Raw genomic sequence first — 26,275 nt, forward strand, 5'->3', positions numbered from 1 at the left:
AAAAGGTTTTCATTTGTTAGGAACTGTAAAGACTACAGCAATAAATATTGAGAGCATTGGAAAATCCAAGTGAATGTGCACTTGTTTGACCCCATGTCATTCCACATCAGAATAAGAAGACTGATGGATGAAATGATGCACAAGGCAGCCCTTTCTCACATGGATAGTCACCAAGTAGTTCAAACCATATTGCCATTGGGAGTCTTTGGGTGTACAGGAAGATACTTTGTGCAGTGGTTTGATTCTCCTGTCATAAAAACACAATTTTAGCGAAAACAGCGATGCTACACTTGTTGAAAGTAAAAAGGGTTTCATACTTTTCCAGGCTACAATATCCAGATATGCCAGGCCCTTTTCAGTTAATTGATATATGGTAAATAAGAGCAAAGGATTTCTGGAAGATATTTCAACAGTGGCCAGGCTTTAAATGTGGAACCTTCAAAAATCACTGGATGGATGGATGGATGGATGGATGGATGGATAGATAGAGCAACAGATGGATGGATGGAGCAACTGACTGATGGAACGATAGATGATGGATGGACAGATAGATGGTTAGATGAAACGACGGATGGACGGACGGATGGACAGACAGACAGACAGACAGACAGACAGACAGACAGACAGACAGACAGACAGACAGACAGACAGACAGACAGACAGACAGAGTACACATATTTTCCATAAATCTAATTTATTTTTACATAATTATTCAAACATAAAAAAATAAAAAAATGACTTCAGTAGACTTTTTCAGAATGTGCAGAAACCCTGAGTAAATGCATGGCATAAGCTTTTAGAAATGATGCCGTGGTGCAGAGAGGAAGGATCTAAGCTGAAAGTGGTTTAACAGTATATTAAGCATGTGACCGTTTTTGTTTTTGGCCAGGTACCAAAATCACTGAATAACAGGTTAAAGCAATAATTAGCTTTCGGCTCCTAACAGTCTATGATGACACAACCGAAGGTGTAGTTAACAGTGAGAAAATGATTGACCAAGTTTCAACAAAAGATACTTTACTCTGCAGATGGCTTTGATTTGTATTCATAAAGATGTTTCAGACATCCAAATGAAGTCCAACATGTTGTTTCAAACAAAGTATGAAAAACCCCGGGGACCAGTCCAGGGGTGGGTTTTTTCCCCAATGTTTTCCCAACAGTTAATAATTGCTATTGACTTGCAAATGGGAGACAGATGAAGCAAGTTGTTATTTGACAAATTAGGAAAAGCAGCAGTGGACTTACCTGCACCACCATTAAAAGTGAATAGATAAAAACACACAAAAAAGCTAGTTCTCTCAGCAGAATACATGTAGCAGGGTGATAAATATCATCACATCTCCAAAGCAGCATGGTGCTCCCACAAAAGGCGGCGAGCCACCATGCAGTTTGTAAAATGACAAAGAAAAAAAGAAAAAATACTCAGAAAACGATGCAGCTTTACATCATGCAGGATGAGATGAATGTAACAAACAGGTTCACCAACCATAGGGAATTTGACACAAAACAAGACCAAAACAGCAGAAACGAAACAGGGGCGGGGCAGTGACATGTTGGGTATACGACTTCAGATCTCATGACAACACATCCCTCCGAGGTGTTTGTTCGGCTTGCTGAGCTCATCGGCGTCTGGTTCAGCGCTGACATGAACCTGAATACTAATGTCAGTGTCACCAATCTGTCAATCTGCCAGCTCTCCTGTAGAAGAAAGCAGTTTGAGCCCCAAAAAAATAATAAATGTAGAAGGTTTCTGCTTCTTGTCAAGATGTAACATTAACAAAACTGCTTCTAACCGCTTGGATATCTGTAGATCCAAATTCTACCTGCCTAAAAAGGTAACCATGTAAGCAGGGGTGGACTTTTGGAAACTTTATTCAGCTTTTCGCAGATTTCCAACATTGACTACAGCATTCTTCAGTGGAAATCATGCAAGGACTTCCCAAAAAAACAGGTTCAGACTTTTTGACATTTTCTCTAATGAATCCTGTTTCCATTCAGGGGGCCAACTTGGCATAGGTTCTGTGCAAATGTAGTCACTTCCGTCCCCCATTAAGAGTGCATTAATGAGGCACGTAGGTCCATGCATGATAGTTTTGGCCTTTTTTTTGACTCCTTGCTCCTTTAGCTGAGAATCCAGGGAAAAGATGTTCTGTTTATACCATGCCCTTTTCACATTTTGTCATGTTATTTCATTGGAATTTTATGTAAAAGACCAACACAAAGTAGTGCATAATTGAGTGGAAGGAGAAGGATGCATGTTTTTTTTCTAAGTGTACAAATAACCATCTGAAAAGTGCATTTGCATCAAGCCACCTTCACTCTGACGGCTCGAAAGAAACTCCAGTGCAGCCAGTAGCCTTCAAAAGTCATGTAATTACTAAACAGTCAGCAAAACATGGGAATGGATTGACTAGCAATTTTCATCCCTTGCTACAGATTCCCAACTAGATTTACATCAGTACCTTGACTGGGCAATTATATGTGTTAAAATGTTTCACCTTCAAGCAATATCCTACTCCAGTCTTCAGAATTGTTCAGCCTCTAACTGGTTTTCTTCCAGGATTGTCCTGTATTTAGCTACATCCACGTTATTCAACTCTGACCGTGTTCCCCGTCCCTGCTAAAGAAAAGCAACCCCACATCATGATGATGCCCCCACCATGCTGGTTTGACTGTTGGTTTTCTACCACAAATAGCATTTTGCATTTAGGCCTCATCTGATCCAAGCCCTTTTTTCCACATGTTTTTGGGTCCCCTACATGGCTTGAGCTGCAACTTTCTTACTAACAATAGATATCTTCTTGTCACTCTTGTGCCTATAGCTATATTTGTGGAGCATGGTGAATAGTTTTCCTGTTTCTCTAAATTTTATTTAGGGGGCTGAATACAAATGAAGGTGATTTTTATATGTAAGAATATTGAAATCCATTTCTCATTTTCCCTTACGCATTACAAATATGCACTACCTTTTGTTGGTTTGCTACATAAAATTTTATGAAAAATGTGGAAAAACTCAAACGTTATAATAACTTTTGTAAGACACTGTACCTGCTTTCTTATTAAAGCGGCTCAGGCTTCACAAACTTATGCACAGCGGTTCGGTGCACTTCCCTTCACACAGCGAGGTTGGTGATAATTTGTTTGTAAAGGATCAGACAGCAGACAGAACATGTTGGAGGGGGGCCAGGAGAAAGTGGAAACAGGGTGGGCTGATTCTCCGACAGTGAGGATGAACCTGGCGAAGTGACAATGTGGGAGGACTTAAAGAGGGTGGGGGCAGATGTGGGCGTGAGGATATGGCGTAGACGTTATATTTTCGAATATACTATTTGTCATTCTTACCTCTAATTGGTGTACCACCTAGGTGGGAGTAATTTAGATGAAAACAGGGTTGAAAGATTAGTTAGTAATCCACTTACAACAGTGGGAGAAAAAAAACATGTCTTCTGAAAAGCAACAGATCGAAAGAAAATGATAGAGTAGAGGCCACCTAAATGCGATTTAACAAAGTTCAACATACTTGATCAATACTACAAAATAAAGGAAGTGTGAATATTGGATTGTACAAGTTGTCTATAATCACAGAAAACAGCTAAGCCTTTGAGAAGGATCCCTTCTGTCAGCAGAATCCCTTGGAATATAATATTCTGCTTTAGCAGACAGCCCTGAGAAAACTCACTCTTACTTCACAGCAGCTTTAAATTCACGCAAAAATATTGTAATTAAGCTTTCTAATTAAAGATGGCCTTCACTCTGGTTTGCTATTAGTAAAAAAGGACATGGGTAATTACTGAAAAGAAGGCAGAGTAAATAGGGTGATGTACAAGAAGAAGTATTTATGTCAGACATTTTAACTGAAAAGGAGTAAGTATCTTTGCCGCATAGGATGAATCAGATTGCCTTAAACTAAATTAAAAAATAACAACCAAGTATTATAATAATAATAATAATAATAAAAATGTAAACTTAGGGTGCCTATTCTGCTCAGCTCTGGCAACAAATTAACACGTTTCTTCTCTGCCATTGCAGAACTGGCCTCATTTCGTGTCATATTCAGTAATGTAAATCCTGATGCAGCAGCAGATGTCAGGAAAACGGTGGTGGATAAAAAGAAATGTTAGTCTGGGGGCATTGCATATCAGCTCATTTTCAGGAACTCCAAATGTATGTGGAAAAGAAAACTAATTAAAAGTTGTTGCTGAGGGTGAAAAGAAAAAAAATCTTCTTTTTTTTTTGCACAATTTTATCCATGCACTGAAAATATCAAACAATTAAGTAGCTGAGTTAGTATACAGTTTGTACTTTATAATGATTTAACAATGACAATAACATGGACTGCCCTAGTAAATGTGCAGCTCTTCTTTAAATGGCTATATCATATTTTAGTCAGTCAGTCATTTTCTACCGCTTATTCCATAGTGGGTCACAGGGAAGCTGGTGCCTATCTCCAGCAGTCTATGGGCGAGAGGCGGGGTACACCCTGGACAGGTCGCCAGTCCATCACAGGGCAACACACAAACAACCAAGCACACACTCATTCATACACCTAAGGGCAATTTAGAGTGGCCAATTAACCTAACAGGCATGTCTTTGGACTGTGGGAGGAAGCCGGAGTACCCGGTGAGAAGCCACGCATGCACGGGGAGAACATGCAAACTCCATGCAGAAAGACCCCTGGTCGGGAATCGAACCCAAGACCTTCTTGCTGCAAGGCAACAGTGCTACCAACTGTGCCACGGTGCAATTGACCTTTCCATTTTTTCCCTAAAGCAGATACTATAAGTAGTTTAAAGATACACACCCCAATAAAACAGGAAGGTGCTACCATACAAGGATAACGTCAGTAAAGGCAACATCTGGAATATCTCACATCGTCACAGAATAAATTGTTTTCTTGACAAAAATGCCATTTTAACGGAACTAAGTTAATCTTATGTGTGGCCACTTGTTTGTCAAGACAAAGACTAGAAAGAGCAATTTAGCATTTTTCATCCTTCAATCAATAACCGCTGTTTCAAAACAATCCTTCTGGTTCTTAGTCACAATAATAATCTTCAGGTGTGTAGTGATTTGAACTGATTTATTAGGGCAAAACGACATGTTGTGGGTAAATGAACTGAAGATATAGCAGAAAACGAGAGACATGACAGCAGGTTTTGAGAGCTACACTACTGCATTGTAAACATACCCTTCCAAAAAAAGATGGATTTATTATGTGGAGAAAAGTGAGACTTGCACAATCAGTGCATGGCTTGCTGGTATAAAGCACGTTATGCCGATGATACTTATTGGGAGGAACATGTCGACACATAACTGCTGGTCAGAACTGGAACAGAAATTACAAAGCCTACCTGAATCTTACTGTTTGTATTGAGACATTTTGTCACAAGCGGACATTCACCTGTGTAGTGAACAACAGGTAGACTGAGCTCTCCGCAGAGCACTTTTAAACTCCTCCATAGTGTTCTGGTTTGTTGGGTCGTCAAGCTACTGCTTTCAGATAACATTTCTTAGATTAACTTGGATATAAATCTTTACTTTATAGCTAAAAATTAAGAGGGAAACTTTGCTGCCACTACTTTTGTTTTGGATGGACACTGTGTTAACCATTGATATATGCATTCAAAACAAAACGTGGTCACCATTCAACAAGTTTTATTTCACTCTCTGATGCCTTGCTTGTGTTTTTTTCCTTTTGCATATTTCTCAATTTTCCTCATGGACATTTAAATAACTATCTCGAGCTGCAAGCTTGAACACGGCTGAAAAGGAAAAGCGGTGAAAAGAAATAATATGATTCCCTTAAACTATCTCTTATCTTTGACCTTTTTGCTCCTCAGACTTGCAAGCAAGCCTGACACGTCCTAAGCTGCTCCTCTATTACAGAAGCCTCACAAAGTAAAATCTACCTCATATACAGTGGGGCTTTACTACCACACAAAGTAAGGCTAGGCATATAGGAGAATCAAAGACTGAACATGCTCCAAAACGCATTAATCTATCTACCACGCACTTTTCCCATCAAACCCAGGTCAAATAAGGCTGTTTATATATCAGTGATACTGTTAGTGTGAACAAAGAGTACCTCATTAGGTTAAAGTTGAAATACTAGCTAATACATCATCTGCTACCCTCATTTTGACCCAGCTGCATGTTTAAAAGGGGATTAGGGATTATTTAATAGGGTGAAATTTTCTCGCTCTGTACTTCAAAGGTTTTAAAAGTTCATGTGTCACTGTCAAAGACTGCAGGAACACGGAGACAGTGTCATTTCAACTTCAGTAACTGTAAGTCAGGATGTGTGGTTGTCAAGAATAAAAGAAGTCAGCAAAGTAATCAAGGTGACAACAACTAGCCGAGTAAAACTTTTACATCCCTTGTGATGAAAGCAAATGCCTGAAATCATAGGTGACAACAAAGGCCTTTTGTTTTTTTCTTGTTGGGCTCATGTCTTAACAGGATGTCTGCAGGTATGCAGAGACATTTTGCACCTTACAGCTCAGCTTTCTTGTGTTTATATTTTGCAAGAAGTCATGCTGAGCCATGAGATCAGATTCATTTGTACCTGAACGAAGCTGTTTGATGCGCCCATTGCTGCTGTTGATGTCCACGGGGAGCATGTCCTTATACCACGAGATCTCCGGGTCCGGGTTTCCACTTGCAGCGCACAACATCGTGGCAGTGCGGGTTTTTTCGACCACTTTTAGCTGAGGCCCCATGTCAATGACGGGGAAGCCGTGTGGGATCTGGTTCTCTGAAAATGTGAAAAACAGATTCTTATTAAAGCACAAACACGAAGAAGCAAAACAGGGGAAAAAAAAGAGCAAAAGATGTGTTTACAAATAGATTCTAACAGAGTTGTCTTTCAAAGGATGTAAGAGGAGTTCATCACAGGTTTTCAGCTGGCAAGGTCAGAGATGAAGATGAAAAAACAGCAAAAACACTTCAAATGCCACAGGACAAACAATAATCTGAGCATACGCTCACAAGCAGCTAATATTAGTGTGAGGGCACAAGACACTACAGGGGAAAAAACAGATCTGGGGCTGATTTAGATTTGATAAAAAAAAAAATAACAATCCTGTTAGTAACTGATTATCATAGCAGGCTTATTGCCCGGTGCAGGGAGTCTCAGGTTCAGGCAGAGTGATGGTTGCAATCTGCCTCTGGGCACTCAAGCATAGATGAAATGCCCTAGGCTTAGAAAACTAAATAAACCAATTTGAATAATCCAGCTTCACATAATGAATGTAATAGAATATCCATGAAATGATCCTTAAACCAGAATTTGAAATTCTACAAGCAAAAACCTGTGCTTTTCATGTCATTTGGTCTAAACCCTTTTTTAAGTGCTGACCTGACCTGCCAGATAATTGTAATATCTTCCCTGGGTCTGGGTCTAAATAAGGAAAATGTCAAGAAAAAGTATTGTCTGCACAAATCACAATAACTTTCTGGAACTTTATATGTACTTCCTTGGAACTAATTGGGTATATTCCCTGAAGCTTTTCTAAAACTTACTAGACACTTTCTCAGAACTTACCAGGTGCTTTCTGAGATTTACCAGATAATTTATTCTAACTGTGCTTAACTTACTAGTTGATCTTTCAGAACCTACTGGTTACTCTCCCAGAACTTTATAAATACTGGGGTAATAGGAATTTACGAGATTTTTTTCCAGAATATGCCAGGTACTGTCTTGTAACTTACTAGGTATTTTAGAAAATGCAGGACAGTACCTGATATGTTTTGGAATCTTCTAAGTTCTGGGACAATAACTGTTGAGTTCCAAGAAAGTACCTGGCAAGTCCCTCAAAAGTAACCACTAATTCCTATGTAAGTTCAAGAAAAGTATCATGCAAATTGCAAAGAGCAACTACTAAGCTTTATTGTTAAGTTTTGGAAAGTAACCGTTAGGTTCTGGAAAAGTAAGGACCAGTACATTTCATGAAACTTCCAGAAAGGTACCTGGTAAATACTGGAAACTACCTGGTAAGTTCTGGAGCAGAATTTCTAAATTCTGGGTCTGTCTAAAAAGTTCCAGGAAAGAACTTCGTAAGTTCTGGGAAAGCAACCAGTAAAACGTTTAGGAAGTGTCTGGTATATTCCAGAAACTATCTTTAAATTTCCTTCCCATTAGCTAGTAAATTCTAGCAAAGTAACCACTGTGTCCCATCAAAGTTTCAGGAAATACCTGGTAAGTTCTGAAAAGATACCATTAAGGCCTAGGAAAATAAATATGTTCAGGGAAAGTACAGGTTGTATTCCAAATTGCTGCTTGTTACCTGAACCATACAACCAATTTTGAGATAGAAAAAAAACAACTTTTGAGGTGCTGTCTGAGACAAAGAAAGAGTTTGGCTTAAAAGAATAGGACAAGCTGGAAAGAAAAACTGCATATGAAGTTGGTACGGAGAGTGGTGAGGTGATAACATTAATATGTTAACAACAAAATGAATCTGCTCAATTATTTCTCTTCATTGATTCAAATGTAGACAAGCTGTCAGCTTAACTGAAAACATGCCATGTCAAACAGATGCCCAACTACAAACAGATCAATGGCAGGCAAAGAGAGTTGGGCTGTGGGTGTGATGATAACTGTCACGTTCATTTCTTTGAAGTAGTTTTAGATCTGCAGCATAAACCCAAACCAAATCAAACAGATTCAAAGGCGCAAAGTTTGATGCTACTTTTAGATCTGATTGCATCTGACCAAATTCTGGATTGAGTTATTGCACATCTGATTAGAGCATACATCCATTAAATTGGATAATTCCGTGTTATAAAACAAACAGCTGAGTCATGGGAGCAAAATCAGCTGCCTGGCAAATTTTTATTTCTAATATTTAAAGTGAAAGTTTTCACTTGCCACCCACTAGTGTACAAGTGTGACTGTGATTAATTGTTTCATTGTGCTGTGGCCAGATCTTTTCAGCTTGATATTGGTACACCAAACATGCATTCTTGGGAAAATATTTAACTCTATGCACCTTCTGTATTAAGACAAAGCAATTTTTCTCACTGTGTTAATGTACAAACAATAATGCTACATTTATCAAAAGAAAAAAGGGCATTGACATAGTCTAATTGTGCTGCAAAACCACAATTACAGCCTCCACTTTAAATAAATAAAACCCTCAAACATGATAAACATGATGGCCCTTCTAAAGTCTTTTTGAGCTGTCTCCTTGTGTGTTTCACTTGGGCCAAAGTGCCAAGATAAATCAAGTGTTAATTATTGGGACTTCTGCCTTGGGTTACCATTAAAAGATACATAGCTACAGATTATGTAACAGCAGACAAAGAGCTGCTCTGATGGATGACAATATTTATACAAAGAATAGATAATAGCTTGGAAGTTGAAGCAACAAATCTGGTTCATGCATTCACCTATTCATCAATTATCTATGCCCACTTATCCTTTGAAGAGTACCAGAGGGCTTGGGACCTATCCGAGGTCACATCAGGTAACAGGCAAGGTGAACGCTGGACAGGTTGTCAATCTGTCATGGAGCAAGAACTTAATGATGTAAAAGTTATGTAACCATAACCGACTGGTTTGCTAAACATGACCTTCAAGTAAAGTAAGTGAAGAAAAAAAATCAGAAATAAGCTGTCAGCACGTTATTTCAGCATACAGTTCAATTCTTATTTTCAACATACCAACATGGATCAGATGCACATACAAACAACTCCACAAAAGGTGTACCATACAAATATGCTAATTCTGCTTGGATGAACAATTGGGATCAGCTAAAAGCTGCTAATTGAAAGAGCTAAGAAGGCAAAGCTAGCTGGAGATTCCGGATCTCAGTACTGCTAGACTCTGAAATAACGGGAAACATTGCAATGTTGCTGAAAAGCTTCGAGTTGGCCTGGCTGACTTATTTTCTTATCTATTTTTACTCTATATGTACTAATAACTTTAATGCTGACAGAATATCGTTGTATAGGAATCTTCACATTTTTCTTCCTTCACTACATGGAATACACCAATCTGCTACTTTAGCCCAACAATGTTAAATCTTAGAGTTGTTAATTCAATAGCCAGGTAACCAGAGCTAGCTAGAGTTTCCAGTTCCTACATGCGCAAGCCTTCAAGCTAGCCCATGGCAAGGTTCGTTTTGGATCGTAGAAAAGCCTAGAGTTGGCTCGAATAAGCTTTTGTTCGTCTTGCACTTGTAGGGTTGCTGGGTATGCCAGGCACCGATACATTAAAAAAGGGTTTTGTTTTAAGTACAAAATACCTCGATCATTTCACGTCAAACTTCTTCCAAAATATCAAACCAAATTCCTTTTAGTCTCTGTGGATGGAGAATTTGCTGCTAAGGCCTACTTAACTCCCTAAATCCTGTACTAACCAGAGTAAAAGTTTTTCAAAATCATGTTTGTTAAGGCACAGAGAGATAGCTGACAGATGATTAAGAAATGGCATTTTCATATTTTCACAAGAATTGCATTAATTTTGGATTGCTTTTTGACACTTCTGAACAAACTGAACCAAACATTTTCTCAAATTTACCTGCTTCAAATATAAAATTTAGCTGTAAAACTGACTGTTTAGATGTGACCATTTAGAGTGACAGTTCGAGAGGAAATTAGCTAATGTAAGAGGTATCACTTTGGAAAATTCTTCCAGATGCAAAAACATGGACATAAACCAGAGAAAGCAATGAGAAAAAAGCAACTGCGACAAATCCTAAAATAACTCCACGTCACACAATTTTACCGCTGAATCACCTCGTTCTGGGTCTTTCTTTAGGAGACAACAGCGAAAAATGTTTGGTTTGTGTTGGTTTGTTTGGAGATTTATCCATTTTAGCAGAAAATGTATTGATTTCAACCTTATCCAGACAAGGTTATGACATAACGGCAAAGAGCATTTTGCCCTCCATTTCCTATGTACATAAATACCCATTTAGTTTAACAGAAGTGAAAGGACAAGATTGACTTATATTTAACAATGTGAAAGTGTGGTTGAAAAAAGAAAGGGGAAGTCACCTACATGTTGGTTGTTTTGTTTGTTCAAAAAGGCTAACAAGGCCTTACTCTGAACATCTTCATTTAGGCTAAATTTGGAAAGCCCTGTGGGCTACAAAAATATCATTTTTGAAGCCTTTTGCAGGGCTAATTAAAGACAAGGACTGGCCATAGTTAAATAGCCAGAAAAAGAAGTCCTGCGTTTGCACTGGATGTTTGGATGCTTTGAATACATTATCATCTCTAATATTGTATTAAGTAGCCCACTACAAGTCCAGCGATACCTCCATCTTGTCTGAGCCAAAGATCCATATGTAAACATATATGAGCTGAGCATAAAAGGTGAATGGGTGTTGTTTTGTTCTACTCCCCAGTAGAACAGTTGTTTCTCCTTTCACCCTTGTGTTTGGCCTGCAGCCCAGATTGTCTCATGTTCAGACCCAGGTGAATTTGAGAGATCTGAGGTGAGGCTTACTTCATTTGCAACGATACAGAATTAGTTTTCAGACAACCTAAATGATACCTCGACAAAAGAGGATACCTCTACAACATAGTCTACTACGATTTGTTATTGAATAAATAGTGGTAAGAATATTGATGCTCCTTGTGTTCCTCTGTGGTTTGCCCTCTTTTACATTTGAGGAAAAAGAATGATAACATTGGAGTGAAATGGAGACAGACAGGAACAGGAAGAGAGAGCAATACAACTTAAATAATCATATGAATACCTTTTTTTCAAATCACAGCATATCCAAGAGAATACGTTAAAATGCACATTTCTGTGGAAAAGGATAACAGATCCCTGAGCTGTTCTACTTCTGAGAAAAAGAGTGGGAAAACCACTGAATTATGCTAAACCTTGAGGGGGATGAACTCCATTCTCACTTACTTACAAAACGCTTTGAATATTTTCATCATGTATCACCTCGGAGGATATCCCTCTGAGGCTGGACCCAGTTTCCTCATGTATGCCTTCAGTGGGCAGCGTCTGTGGGGTCTGCTGGTGGTTGTGTTCCTGACAATACGATAAGATTGATTGTGTAGTGATGCAGCAACTCTATTCCCTACTCAATTTGCGGAGTCTCCTGCATAGATACATTTAAAAGATTGCTTTTGCAGGCTATTAGGAGTAGTGTACCCCTAATTAATTGATAATGACACACTGCAATATCACATTTTAATAGTCAAGAATAACCCTAAAGTGAAATCATCACAGTGAGGGAGGTAAAATAAAAATCCAAAGTTAATTTAACGCCTTGAAAAAGTATTTGCACCTCTTATAGATTTTACTGTCTGTGCTTTGATGTCACACATTAACTTTTTTAATCAAACATTTTGTAATACCAGACAAAGGTAACCTGAGTAAATACCAAATTACTGTTTTAAATTAATAGTTTCATTTATTGAGAAAAAGCCATCCAAACCTATCTGGCCTGCTCCCTAAACCTAATAACTGGTTGTAACCAACCTTCTCAGGAACAGCTGCCATCCAGCATTTGGAATACCAGACAATCAGTCTATTGCATCACTGTGGCGGAATGTAGGACCACTCTTCTTTGCAGATTTTGCTAGATTTATGGTTTTTGAGCATGAATGCCACAGCATATCAATTTAATTTAAGTTTAGACTTTGATTAGGACACCCCAAAACCTTAATTTTGTTATTTTTGGAGAAATTCAGAGGTGGACTTACTGGGGTTTAGATCATTGTTCTGCTGCATAACTGAAGAGTGATTAAGCTTAAGTTCCAGCAATTGCACCAAGTCATCGAGGTCCTCAAGCAGCAAGGCAGCCCCAGACAATCACAAATACATAACCTTGTGTGACTGCCAATACGTACTTTTTCCTTTTTCTGAAATGCTGTGTTAAGTTTGTCGCCAGAGAGGCAGTGCTTTTGACATTCTTCTGGGTTCTTCTGTGACCTCCTGAATCAGCCGTCATGGAGATTTTTGTTTTCTCTATTTGTGGATAATTGTTCTCACTGTGTTTCACTGGAATCCTAAAGCCTTTGAAATGACGCTGCAACCCTTTCCAGAATGAAAGACATCAATGACTTTGTTTACCATCCATTTGTTGCAAGATGTGTTACTATTTTTTACATCTTTTAGCCTACTTCATGTTGTCATACAGGTTCAACTGAAGTGATTTCTTGACTCTACAGGGTCAGTTAGTAATCAGGCCTGGGTGTAGCACGCAAAATGTGGTTTATCTGAAAAATGTAAATATGCTTGATTATCTGAAAAGCCTGATTGTAAAATAAATTGCACAGCACTGTATCATCAACGTTCAACCCCATTCAAGTCAATCTCAGAAGATTGTGTAGCTTCTTTTCACACAATGAAACTAATCAAATGAATGAGACAAAAACCTTTATTGTCAATTACACCAAGTGAGTTACCTTTGGAGGACTGAAAAGTCTGTCATGCCTTCTTTGAGGTGAACTTTAATCTATTCCCTCCTCACACACTCATACCTGCAGCGATATTTAAGTTTGCAACAGAGTTCCCAGATGAAATAAAAGCTTTCCCCTATTGGGAGGAAAAGCTACTTATGCTATAGTTATTTGAGGAATAAGTCCTTTTTTTTCTCCACAGAATGAAATGGGAAGACACATCCCACCTGACCTACTTTTTGTATTGTTGCATGGAAAAATGTATGATTAACATTATTGGCAAATGTTGGCAGACTGTGAAAAATGCAAACCAATGTTAAAACGGGGTTAGAGACCCCAAAGGAGTTATTTCACGAGTCAGCGGCTCTGTTATATCAGGAGGCACAAACAGGGAATAATTTAACAGCTTCTGCACAGATTACACAATATTGTGTCCTAGACTTCTGTTTAATGCCTGCATCGAAGGTGAAATATTAAAAAAAAGTTTTTCTACAGTGTGTACGATTAGGAGAAGGTGACCAGGGTGTTTCGACCCTTCCATGGGAATAAGTCACACTATAGACTAGAGTATTTATACCCAAAGGAGAAACAGCATTAATGGGCTTTACCGTTGCTTTTATTGTGTGTATGTCATGATTCACCTGTGTTTGGGTTTTGAGGTTCTTGTCTGTTTCACTGCACTTTCTAGTTTATGTTCTCTATTTGCGGTCATGTCTTATTCCTGTGTTTAGATATCTGTTGCTCTGCTGGACTGTGTTCAGTGTTCCCGCTCATCTGTATTAATTAGTCTCCCTCCTTCAGTTGCTCCGCATTCTCCCTGCCACCAGCTGCTCCACACCGGGTCTGTATTTATGCTTTCTGGTATGCATTGCTCGCCACTGGATTCTGCTGTTGATTACCTGATCTATGTCTGTAACCTCTATGACACTGTTAACCTGCCTATGCCAGCTACTGCAGCGTTGATCCATGTCCTACATCTACTTGTTTCTACTCACCATGCGGCTCCTACACTATTGTCTGCAAGTTAGTCCCACAAACCTTGGCACACATGACACAGTAGCTGTCGTTTCTTTAGAGTAGAAGCAAATGCACCACCCTCCACAAATACTAAAAACCCTGGTAAAGACATGTAAAAAGCCTGAAAATATGATAGCTTGGTGACCATGAGATTCAGTGCATTGCTGCTGTTCTTTAACCTCCTTTACAATCCTCCTTACTTCCTGTGGTGGTGAAATAAGTAAGTTCTCACCAGCCTTATTTATCACAGCACTTTTTATTTAATGTTCTAACTAGATATGAGCTATTACAGTTGAGTAGCTATTTTCGTATGGCCACATCCAATTTTTCTGACAACAAATCTTCCTTACTTAATTGGCATGTTCTTTTCTCTTTCCCATTTTGAAGACTAAGAGAAAAGGCCCTCTGAGTCACATCAGGAAATCATTACTAATTACAAGTTCCTAGAAACATGCAAATTACAAATATACTCTAGTTGAATTTATTTTAATAGAATTGTTTAAATTGAATGCATTATTCTCTTCTTTATCTAAATATCTGATTTTTTTCACCCTGAATAAATGTGCTCAAATTAAAGGTTGGGATTTTCGAAAATCTTCAGTGTGACATTATGCTACTGCAATACAATATTAATTTAAGTTTTTTACACATATTTACAAAAAAAGTGGCAATAACTGATTTACACTGTATAAGAATGTATGTGTGGTTAAAAAACCTCGTTTAGAGATTTTTCCATTTTAGTGGAAAATTTATTGATTTAGTTAAATATGATTAAATATTTATAAAGAACTTTGTAACCTTTGCAGCTTATTTGCAAAAGGTTAGGCTATTTTTTAGTTATTTATTGGGTTAAAGTCACAGTGAAAAGTGAGAATCTAAAGGCTATAGACACATTTGACAATAACTTTGTCCTTGGCTTTTATTTATAAAAAAGAATAACCGAAGGCTCTTTTGTTGGACTTATCAAAGATTATATTAAGTTACGGAAAGATTTGCGGTACCTCATCTGTCTGTTTCTACAACTGGAACTCCTGTGTCTGGTCTTGTCTGCTAATTTGTCATCCCGAGCAGACAAAGACGAGCCTTTGTTCAAAAGTCTTAAAACGGAGAAAATAAGGGATGGGTACAATTTGGAGAGAAAACCAGCCACATAGTGCGAGCAATGCGGGTTGATGTTTGGCATGAAAGAGAGAATATTTGATAAAAGACTTCCTTGTGCAAGAGTGTGATTTATAAAATAATGAAATAATATAAAGCTCTATTTCTTTGTCTACTCCAAGTAAGAAAACACAAATAAGGCAAAAATCTGATGTTGTCAAAAAGGCGCTTCTTTATTAAGGCACACAGAGTTGCTGCAGCAAGAAATATAAATACCCATCCTTGCAGGTATTTATTTCTACTTTTAGTCTAGCAGGGATATACTGATACATCCAGCACACTAGATGAGATGATAGAGAATAGTTGGTTCACAAGAATGAGACGAAAATGTAAAAATATATTTGGGGAAGCTAAGCGTACCCATTTTTAGAGTGGTAAAGGTTCCATAAAGCACAAAAGACGTTTAAAACAAATCTGTAATCAGTGCAGAAGATTCCAGTTCAGGTTGGACTATTCGTGCCCGTGCCATTGTAAGCATTTAAATGTGTGTTGACAAGAGAATAAATATTTCATAGATCTCAAAATGTGTTTAAAATAATCTGTCCAGTGCAGAACAATCTAGTTCAGGTTTGATCACCAAAGTAAAACTAAATATCTGGCCCATTTACAGATTGGTTTATTTTTTGCTTTTTTCCACACTCAAAAGTAAAAAAAAACAAACAAAACAAAACAAAACAGGAAAAGATAACCTGAGTCAAAACAAAAAGCTGTTTTCATATTAAAAGGGGAACAAAGCTAGCGAATTTAACCTGCGCCTTTGTCAAAAAGTAATTCCCTCACTTGTTAAATTATGAATTAACTGATCGATTTGCCCAGCTACCTCCAGGTGAGATTACTGACAGACTTGTAGAATTAAGAACATATTAATAGAACCTGCCTGACAACATGAAGTAAGCTAAAAGAGCTCAAAAAACCAAACCTTTTGGTAACATATTCTTTGGGCTGATGTAATAATGGAGATGGCCGGGTGATTGTCGGATGAGGGCTGCTTCACGACCTCGACGACTTGCTGTCATTGGTGGAATTATGAATTCTGCTCCCTAGCAAAAATAAACTACTAATGGAGAACATCATCCGTTTGTGACCTTAAGCTCAAGCTCACTTTCGTTATGCAGCAGAACAATGACCTAAAACACAAAAGCAAGTCCACCTTTAAAAGGTTAAAAGAAATGAAGAAATGAGAGTGGCCTAGTCAAACTCCAGACTCAAATGCAATTGAGAAGCTGTGGCGTGAATGTAAACAGACTGTTCATGCTCATTTCTGAAAAAGTGGAGTCTGTATAAGGACAAGGACTTTTTCACAGAACTGATTTATAAGACAAACTTCATTTTGATGAGAAATATATAGATGTTTTAACAGCACTATAACCCTACCAGCTAACTGTATGCAAAGCCTAATCCTTTAACTGACCTCATAAAAGGTTGCATATGAGTTTTGGTTACAAGGTCCAAGTATTTTTAACCAGTGTTATTCAATAAACACCCTGGGTTTGCAAATGAAAAAACCATCAGCTCGTGGCGCATAAACTGGTTCCTCCATGTCGGGGAAAAACAAATAGGACCATTGTTCTCTCAGCAGACGTTTATCATGCAAAGAGTCAATCTGCAACGTGAGCAGCTTGGCAGATGAACTCTGAGTTTATACTGGCTGTAGCAAGAAAAAAAGGAAAGAAAAGGGTCAGGCTTAGAGGGATTTTGTTCTTGCACTGATTAATTAGGGTACCAGTGGTGGGCCTTAATTATACACAAAGGACATGGGGAAATTGGTAAAATATTTTATTTGGATAAAATTGTCCTAATGAAACCATAATTGGGTAAATTTAAAAAGCTGTAAACAGTAATCATAAATCGTTGTCAAAGAAGTATGCCTCTGTGACAGACGCTAGCAGATAGATTTAGATAAGAGGAGAGAGTAAAACAAGTAAAAAGAAGAGAGGAAGGGAGGAGAAGAGGAGGGGTGCATGCCAACCTCCTGCCAGCTTCAATTACCAGTGAGAGTGAAGCGTGGCAGCTAGGGCGATGGGTCTAATCAGAGTCCTGCTGAAAGAGACCCATCCCCGCACCTCCTGTCCCACTGGGAAGCTGCTGGAGCTCAATCCCGCTCTAACGCCAGCCAGCGTCCCCCCCCCCATCACAACCCAAACACACTCATCGCATCGAGGGCAAACACTGCAGACACCCCGCTTCCTTTCTAACAGGGGAGCCCTGACACAGTGGCAGATGATACAACTCTCATCTGCCTCATCTCCATATCTGCCTTCCTCCTTATAGTCTTAAGTGTGAGGAGAGGGTGAATGTCATGTGCTGCCATGAATCTTTTAAGTGTGGATGTTGGAGAGAAAATTAGAGTTTTGAAACATGGAGGGGGAGCATATGGCTTGGAATATTAATAAGAAAATGAATGCTGTTAGAACTTGACAAGGATTTGCATCGAAGTGCATCAATAGTTAATCTGAGATAACTTCATGTTTGCCCCAACATAAAAAATTATTTGGACTGTTTCACATTTGGCACATAAAGTAATCGTAGATCCTTGAGAAGTAGAAGGAAAAATGGTTTTCCAATTGTTTTACCAATAAAAGTCTGGTGTCCCCTTTTGTTTTCAGCCTGTAGAGTCAATACCCTGTAGAACAACCTTGCGATGTCAGTATAGCCATCTCTAAAAGCTTTGCACCTCTACAGACTGATTTTTTCAACCCCAGTTCTTCTTTGCAAATCAGCTCAAGCTTAGTCAGACTGGATGGAGAATGTCCGAATAATCATTTTCAGGTATTGGAAAAGGCAAGATCGGGACTTTGACTGGGCCATTGCAAAATATGGATATGGTTTGATCTAAACCATTCCGTTGTGCTTCTGGCTATATGTTAGGGGTCACTGTCCTGCTGAAACATGCACCTTAGTCTAAGTCTCAAGTCTTTTGCATCCTACAACAGGTGGCATACTCAGGATGATGCTACCACCATCAGGTTTCACACTGGGAATGGTGTGTTAACTCTTGTTTTCTTCCAGGATTCACCACTATTTAGCTCCATCCATCTCCCATTTAACCAACCACTTCTACTACTCCTACTGAATAAAATTAGTCCCACACAATGATTCTGCAAGCCCCGTGTTTCATAGTGGAGATGGTGTATTCATGGTAATTTGGAGGGCTTGTCTACCATACATGGTGTGTTGGATGGAGACCTAAAAGGTGAAAAGGTCAAGTTTAAGGGTTACTGACATACCCTTAAAACTGGTATTAACATATTTAAAATGAATGTGGCCAACCAAACCTATCTGTCAAATTACTTAAATTAACCAAAAATGGTGTCAATCAATTTTGCTACTTTTGTTCTGGTTGGTTTGTAAGGCGAAAATATTTTTTGGACTTACATTTTAAAGATATTAAAGAAAAAAAGCAAAGCTTGTGATTTCCCTTTTGTTTCTAATTACCAGAGGTTGGCCGTTTGACCTTTGTATGACCTTTAAACTTCAACATCTTTAAATTTATTATGGCAGAAAAATTATTTCAGCAGCACAAACTGATACATTCACTAATGTCTATATGGCTTAGGGCAAACTACAGAAAGGTCTTCTGGGGAAGCTTGGCATATGTTTTTATAACCTAGTCCTGCTTTAAAATTCTTAACTTCATCTCTGACCTGTCTGCTCTGTTTTTAGGTCTTCAACATGCTCTTTTTTTGACTAATGTTCCCTAAAAAACCTCTTGAGGCTTTCACAGAACAGTTAAATACATGTGCATACAAGAGCTAAATACACTTTTCAGGTTTTTATTTGGGATAAACTGTTGAAAACCATGATTTTCCTACCACTTCCTAGTAGAACTGCATGTTTGTGCACTACTTTGTGTTGGCCAATCCTATTCAAACACATTGCAGTTGGCAGTTGTAACGTGAAAAAATGTGAAAAAGCTCAGCTTATATAAATTTGGCCCCCTGAGTCGGTCTCTTTTGATTGCATGAACCAAAGGACCACAATGGCAGCACATCATGAAATATTACTGCTCTAAAATCTACTTTTAAACATGCATTACTGTAGTGTCTATTAAAAAAGCTCTCTCAAAGACTAGGAAGCCATTCTGCTCCTAATGTTTAAAAAATGGATCCATCGTTCTACATTTGTTACGCTTAAGAACTAAAACTACTTCAGCGCTTCCAATTTGTTTAACTGATGAAATTTTAATTGTTCTCCTTTATAGAAGTCCAACCTTTCAGGCAAACTAAATATAGCACGTTAAATCTGGTCTGTCTCAGCTGGTCTTGAGTCGCACTGGCACTGCCAAGCATACGAACAGGGTGCAGCAAATAAAGCACATGGCCTGCAGCAGTTTCTGGGCCAGAACGTTGTCGAGACAGACATTTGCATCTGCCTGAGACGCGGAAGTGTGTGAGAGGTGTCAGCGGGGCGACAGGAGGTGCAAACAGAACAGCCAAAGCTAACATGAAGCTGAAAAAAGGCCCGTGTAAAGGCTGGGCTTGCTGGCAGATGTCAGCGAGTTCACTTGGAGAAGTACAAAGGCACTGGTGATGTTACACTAAGTTGAAAACAGTAAAACAGTTAAACTTCCAGCTAAATTAACAGCACACAGTTAAGTTACTTAACATCTCCTTTGTTTTTTTTTTTGTCAGCTTTCTCCATCTGCAGTAGATACTCAGGTAAAAGTCCAGGTTTTTGTGATGTAACTAAATTAGACCAAGGTAATTTTAGGGCGTTTTCCACCTTTTATGTGACATACATTGTTCATTATTCTACTGAGAGCCAAACAAATCTGTGAGAATACATTTACCCATTTGCATATGGAGTTGCACAATATATCAAATTGCAGTTGTTATCGGCAGATCAAAGTGTGCACTATCGCAATAAAAAGGGAATGATTGGATGCAGCAGTAGGATATAATATTCATGTGCCATGCATCTAAATTTTATAAGCCAAAAATGTATTTGACCTGTTCTGGTCTGATGAAACCAAACTTAAACGTTTAGGCCAAAAGGTAAGTTTGGATCAAACAACAGGCCTCATCATGAGAAGAGCCCCCTACCCGAGGTGAAATAGAAAAGAGACGGCAGCATCGTGCTGTGTTAAAATTCTTAAAATGGAGGAAGACTATAAAAACCATTCAGTAGGGGCCTAAAACCTTCTGGTGTCTGCAAGAAAGTTAAAGGGGAAGATGGATTTCCCTTTTAAGTATTACAGTAAGGCAGAGCAATATTCAAAATCAACAACAGAAAGGAGAATTTAAGTTTTAAAAATGCAAGAGTTCAGAGCAAAATCTGACAGAAAATCTCCAGGGTCAGCTGGTGAGATGTCCTCAAAATCTGACAGATCTGGAGAACTCTTGGGGCAAATATTATCAAGTCAAAACAGGAGATGCTGAGGGAGTCCTATCAAAGAAAACTCTGAAAGCTGAATCAAAAGCTGCTTCTACAAAGCATAAGTTTGGGCATGGCAGCGGCGCAGGGGTGCGAGTCCCGAACCGTTGACCTTTGCTGCATGTCTTCCCCTATCTCCCTCCATCCCATTTCATGTCAGTCAACTTACAAAAATTAAGAAAAATAAAAGCACAAGTTTATTGTTTATATTTCCAGTCTATTTTTTACACTGCATAAACCCGTTATTTTATCAGGGGTGTGTAGATTAAAATGTTTGTTCCACCTTTTATATCTGACAGGTACAGTAGAAGCTCTGGCTATTTTTGTTGTGCGTGCTTATTCAGACATGTGGTAAAAAACACAGACTAATAGCTGCTTCAGAAAAGGTGGGCTTGCCTGACTGGTATTCACGTAACTGCCTCCATTAATTTTGACTTGCAAAGCATTAGAGTTTCCTCACATGTTTGCCATGAAGGCCATGTGAGATGGGCTTCTGCTGCTCCCCTGGCGGAGATCCCGCTGCAGAGGTCTCCTCAGCAGGGATGACACGGCTCACGCCAACATCAAAGACCCCAAACGAGGAGGCCATTGATGTAATGCTGTTGTAATGACATGAAAAGAAAAAATCCAGAAAATCTCTCCGGAGAAGAAAATAAAGACAAGATGCAAATCCCAAACAAGCTAATTATCTTCACAGATGAGTCGGTGGGGTGATTAAACAGCAGCCTTACGAGTCTGCTCACAACTGTTGGGATCAGGTAAGAGAATGCAACTATACAATGTGCATTTAAATGAATACCGAACATCTTGTCAAGTCGGCTTTTGTCTGGCACGCCATCTCTCCGAGGCCGGGGTGTTGTTGCTGTTGCCATGGTGATAGCCATGAATCAAACAAATAGGCCCCAGGAAATATGAGCTGCGTGCTCAGACACACCTGCATGCAACGGACCATCACAAAAGACACAGCCATAACAAAAACACTCCTAATGCTGTTATTAATACAAGTCCGCGTGCTTGTGGTGCTATCATTGCCAGGTGATGCTCCTGTTTATCCAGAAAAAAGGGGCTGTAATGCATACCATGACCTTTGAAATAATATACTTTTTTTTGTCTAACTGAGCGGAACATTTGGCCTGACTTCCTCGCCTACAGACACATAATCAATAATAGTCATCTAAATCCCCCCCCTCAGACACACTTCTTTCCATCCCTTTTTGGTTTTTTTAATCATTTCTCACATTTATCTTATCTTCTCCTTCTTTCTCACATCCGATATCATACTTCCTCAGTCGTCAGGGTGATCTACAACCCTGCCAGATGCCCCCATGCCGGTTATTTATGCTGCGCCGCGCCTGTTAGTACATCGCCCTGGCCTCTAACCCGTTACTGCGACCCAGGGGTGGTCCTCTGAATTTTGCATGGTTATGCTGACTGTGTCACCTTGTGGGACAAGAGCTGCTGCACAGAATCACATCCTCCATTAACTGTCCCCCCGTATGAGCAGCTCTTGCTTTGGGCTTTTTACTTTGGTATTGCAGCTCGACTCTTGCCTTGTGGTCCCACAAGCAGGAGGCTGATTGTAGACCCTTGAGATTATGGCATTGCAGAGTACACGGTTTGTGGTTTACTGTTTATTTTAATGTAACTGCCTCTACGATAGGATTAAAACAAAACCTCAGGGCTCATGCTTAATTTCTGGTGATGCAATGTGGCTAATCAGACAGGCCATTCCTCCAGGTGTCCTGGGAAAAGAAGCAAGGACTGGGCTAAAAATCAGGAACTTTGACGGGTAATGAGTTAAAAAGGAAAGTGCCGAAGGAGTGGTTTGCAAATAAATAAATTAATTGATCCACTCTACAACACAAATTAATCATCGGCAGAGGTTTATTGTGACATGTTTAGTGTAATTACGGCAGATAGGGATGGCTTTTATGAGTTCTGGGAAAGGCAGTGCATGTAGTGGAATGTGGCAGGTTCTGTTAATTAAATCCTCGCTGACTGGGCTCCTGTGACAGCCTTTCCTTATTCTCTCAGTCAGAGATAATGAATAGTACACAGAAGCTGTGAGTCAATGTTGATGGGCTCAATTCTGATTACGTGGAGGTTTGCAGAACTGATGGGTGCTCAAATACATCACAGAGCTGCATGCTCACCTCACAAGAGGTAAAAAGCAATAATTTCATCAATAGTCATCAGTAGCAGAGAGGTAAAGCAAACAATCATTTGCTGTAAACTGTTTTGACAACTGGCAGCTATGCTGTGAATGTATGGACACTGATTGGACAAACATTACTGTGACTAGAGTTAGAACAAATATTATTCTACATCTTATGAGCCAAATAATTTATTCACCACTTTGTCTTGTTTAAATGGCATGTTAACTGCAGAAGAACCTCACCTGGAATGGACTCAGACCAAGAGTCCTAAACTGAAGTTCTCTTGAAGGCTTGTTGCAAGTGTAACCTGGTACTAAAGCCTTTTCTAGATGGAAGTAAAAAAAACGTCTATCATTAAAGCATAGTCACAACAGTGTCAGCGAATGAGACTTATCTCAGCGGGGGGATGAGTTGAACATAGAAATAAGTCGGTTACCGTGTCGAGGGTCGATCATTTAGGGTTTTGAACAGTTAGGGTTGCAAAATAGCTAAACTTTCCAGTCATACTTCAAAAAGGATTAGGCAAATTTTTCATGGGAGCAATCCCTGTTGCTGCTTAACTCACTAATACATTTTTCTAATAAATGTGGCACCATTAAAAGGGAATGTATCAGGCTTTCCTATGGCATAAGACTTACTGCCAGGAAGCATTGTTACAACAATGAAATAGGGCTGCACAGTGGCACTGTTGGCAGCACTGTTGCCTTGCAGCAAGAAGGTCCTGAGTTTGACTGCCAGCCTGGGATCTTTCTGCATGCAGTTTCCATGTTCTCCCTGTGCATGTTTGGGTTCTCTCTGGGTACTCTGGCTTCTTCCCACAGTCCAAAAACATGACTGCTACGTTAATTGGTCTCTCTAAAATTGCCCTTAGGTGTGAATGAGTGTGTGCATGGTGTTTGTCCTGTATGTTTCTGTGTTGCCCTGCGATGGACTGGTGACCTGTCCAGGGTTTACCCCGTCTCTCTCCCGTTGACTGCTGGAGAAGACAAGCTCCCCCATGACCCTGTACAGACGTAGCGGGTATAGAAAATGGATGAATGGACAAAAATTAAAGAATTAACCAAACACATGTAATATATGCCAATGCCAATATGGTGCATGTAATATCACCATATTGGCTCTTGATGATGTTTGTGTTATCATTGTACTCTTTACTTTAACCAGCTGAGTGAAAATGGTTGCATACTCAAACAATTGTCTAGGTCACAAGCCTCTCCCACTTTTATTTTGAGAGTCAAAAGCTTAAAAGTCAAATTTATTTTATTCAGGACAAAAAGGTTGATATGGATGGATGGGCGGACGGACTGGATCTTAGGGCAACTTAGGGGCAATTTAGTGAACTTAATTAAGCTAACATACATGCTTTTGGACTGGAGAATCCAGGAAGAACCCATACATGCACCTGGAGGACCGGCAAACTACATTTTTGTTTTTGTAAAGGTAATTAGATCACAATAGTCAATTTTTCTTTTTTTATACGTTTTTGTATAAATACCATGGTATCCAGTAACCTTTGTATTGTATGTAAGTATTGTATATAACGTTGTCGTTGTGTGAGAATCTCATACTGGTCCATGCCTCTTTGAAAACATTCTTTGTCCACATATTTAGTCTGTCTGGCCTTATGCTTGCAAAGGTTTTTATTTATTTACACCAGCAAGTGTAGCTGCAGTCAAGCATAACAAGAACAATTTCATTTGCCTTAACCTGTGTTCACTGTCTACAACACCACCTCTTTGTATAAGAGGCTAAACCATGTTTTACACTTCGTCTGTTTTAAATGCAGTGAAAATCTGACTAAATCATGAAACAGTATGACAAACCTAAAAGAATAAACATTTGGACAGGACTCTTGATTACTGATTTGACACCATGATGAAATCAAGAAATTAAATTCAAGTCCACCTCTCCTTGCATTTTATGTGACTGTGGCAGTTTAAAGTCATCCATTCAAAGTGAAAGTGGGACCAAAAACTTAAGATTACTGCTGCACATTTTTGTTAGACACGGCAATCAGACGTTCTATCAACACTTTGACATCCGCGAATGAAAAAGGGGTAAGAGTCTGAAAGGAGCTTATGGTTGTTACGAAATGCAAACCTGAATTTTAGGATACCTGGTCAATCACCTGTACCTTGCATGCAGGTGAAAGTATATATAGATGTGATGCATGGAGCTCAGCCAATGACAGCTGTAAGCAGACTGATTACGCAAACCCTTAAAAACACATTGCTTAGCAGCTTAGAGAAAAATGCTTCTATGTTTCTTTAACCAGGAGAAAAATGAGAGGCTTAATGGGGACAGGTTGATGGTGGGACAAGCCGTCCTCTGCTGCCTCGCGTTGCACGGGGAACGAAGTCGAGAGGTCTTGGTGTGTAAATGTGTGAGAAAAAGGGGTCAGGGTGAAAGGACTCCCATTAGCCAGCTCATTGAGTGTAGGTATTAGAAGCCTCCTGACATGCAGCAGGACCATCCATCCATGACCAGCCGGTGCCTGGGGAGCCGTTGACTCATTGGCCTCCAAAGCTATGAGGTGGACTTTCTGCTTTTGCCTGCAATAAGGAAGCCGTGGGCTGTTGTCTTGATAGAAGTTAAAATAAAATAATCATGTTCGATGGACTGAGTTTAATTTCATTTGATCTTTGTTTCCAGAAAGTTTCTTTTTTTTTGTAAAATGGTAAAAGTGGGCTCTCGAAATAATGGACCCCCCAAAGTATGAGGGTTAAAACGTTCTGCAGATATAAAACTGTTCACATGATTTTTTTAATATTAGATTGGTAATTTTTTACCATTATGTGGGGATTATTTTTCTCTGCTGTGGAAGCGCTGACTAAGGCAGCTTTCACTGATACCAACATCAAAGTGTTTGAACAAAATCACTCCCACAAAACCAAGCCGTAGAATGAGCAGTCATGAATAGGGATTGCTTTATGAAGCATTTATTAGAAATCTGTGACATAAAAAGTTATTTTCCTCTAAGGTCTCTGTGATTTATGACTATACTGTATTTTCCAATTATATTGCGACTTTGTTCTATGGAAATGATATAAAGTGTAATAGACTTTTTTTAATAAGTAATAAATAAAAAAATTATAATGGTAACAAGCTTGGCTAAGTATGCATGATATGGCTGTCTACATGGAGAATATCCTCATCTCCAGGCTGGAGCTGTTTTAAGCATCAAAGGTTCGGTTCTTCAA

General features: G+C 39.1%; 1 protein-coding gene across 18 annotated transcripts in view; it reads right to left on the reverse strand.

Annotated features, from left to right (window-relative positions):
• Positions 1 to 26,275, reverse strand: part of ptprfb (protein tyrosine phosphatase receptor type Fb) — a 264,671-nt gene that overhangs the window by 106,817 nt on the left and 131,579 nt on the right. For 10 of the 18 annotated variants that reach the window (XM_047368403.1, XM_047368398.1, XM_047368400.1 and 7 more), the window contains 2 exons: positions 6,566 to 6,754; positions 3,343 to 3,360 (listed from right to left, as the gene is read on the reverse strand). In XM_047368403.1, coding sequence (XP_047224359.1) covers positions 3,343 to 3,360; positions 6,566 to 6,754 — 207 coding nt within the window. The remainder of the gene's footprint in view (positions 1 to 3,342; positions 3,361 to 6,565; positions 6,755 to 26,275) is intronic. The other 8 variants (XM_047368408.1, XM_047368404.1, XM_047368411.1 and 5 more) reach the window with 1 other exon arrangement.

This window comes from Girardinichthys multiradiatus, chromosome 6 (assembly GCF_021462225.1).
Source record: "Girardinichthys multiradiatus isolate DD_20200921_A chromosome 6, DD_fGirMul_XY1, whole genome shotgun sequence".
NCBI lineage: Eukaryota > Metazoa > Chordata > Actinopteri > Cyprinodontiformes > Goodeidae > Girardinichthys > Girardinichthys multiradiatus.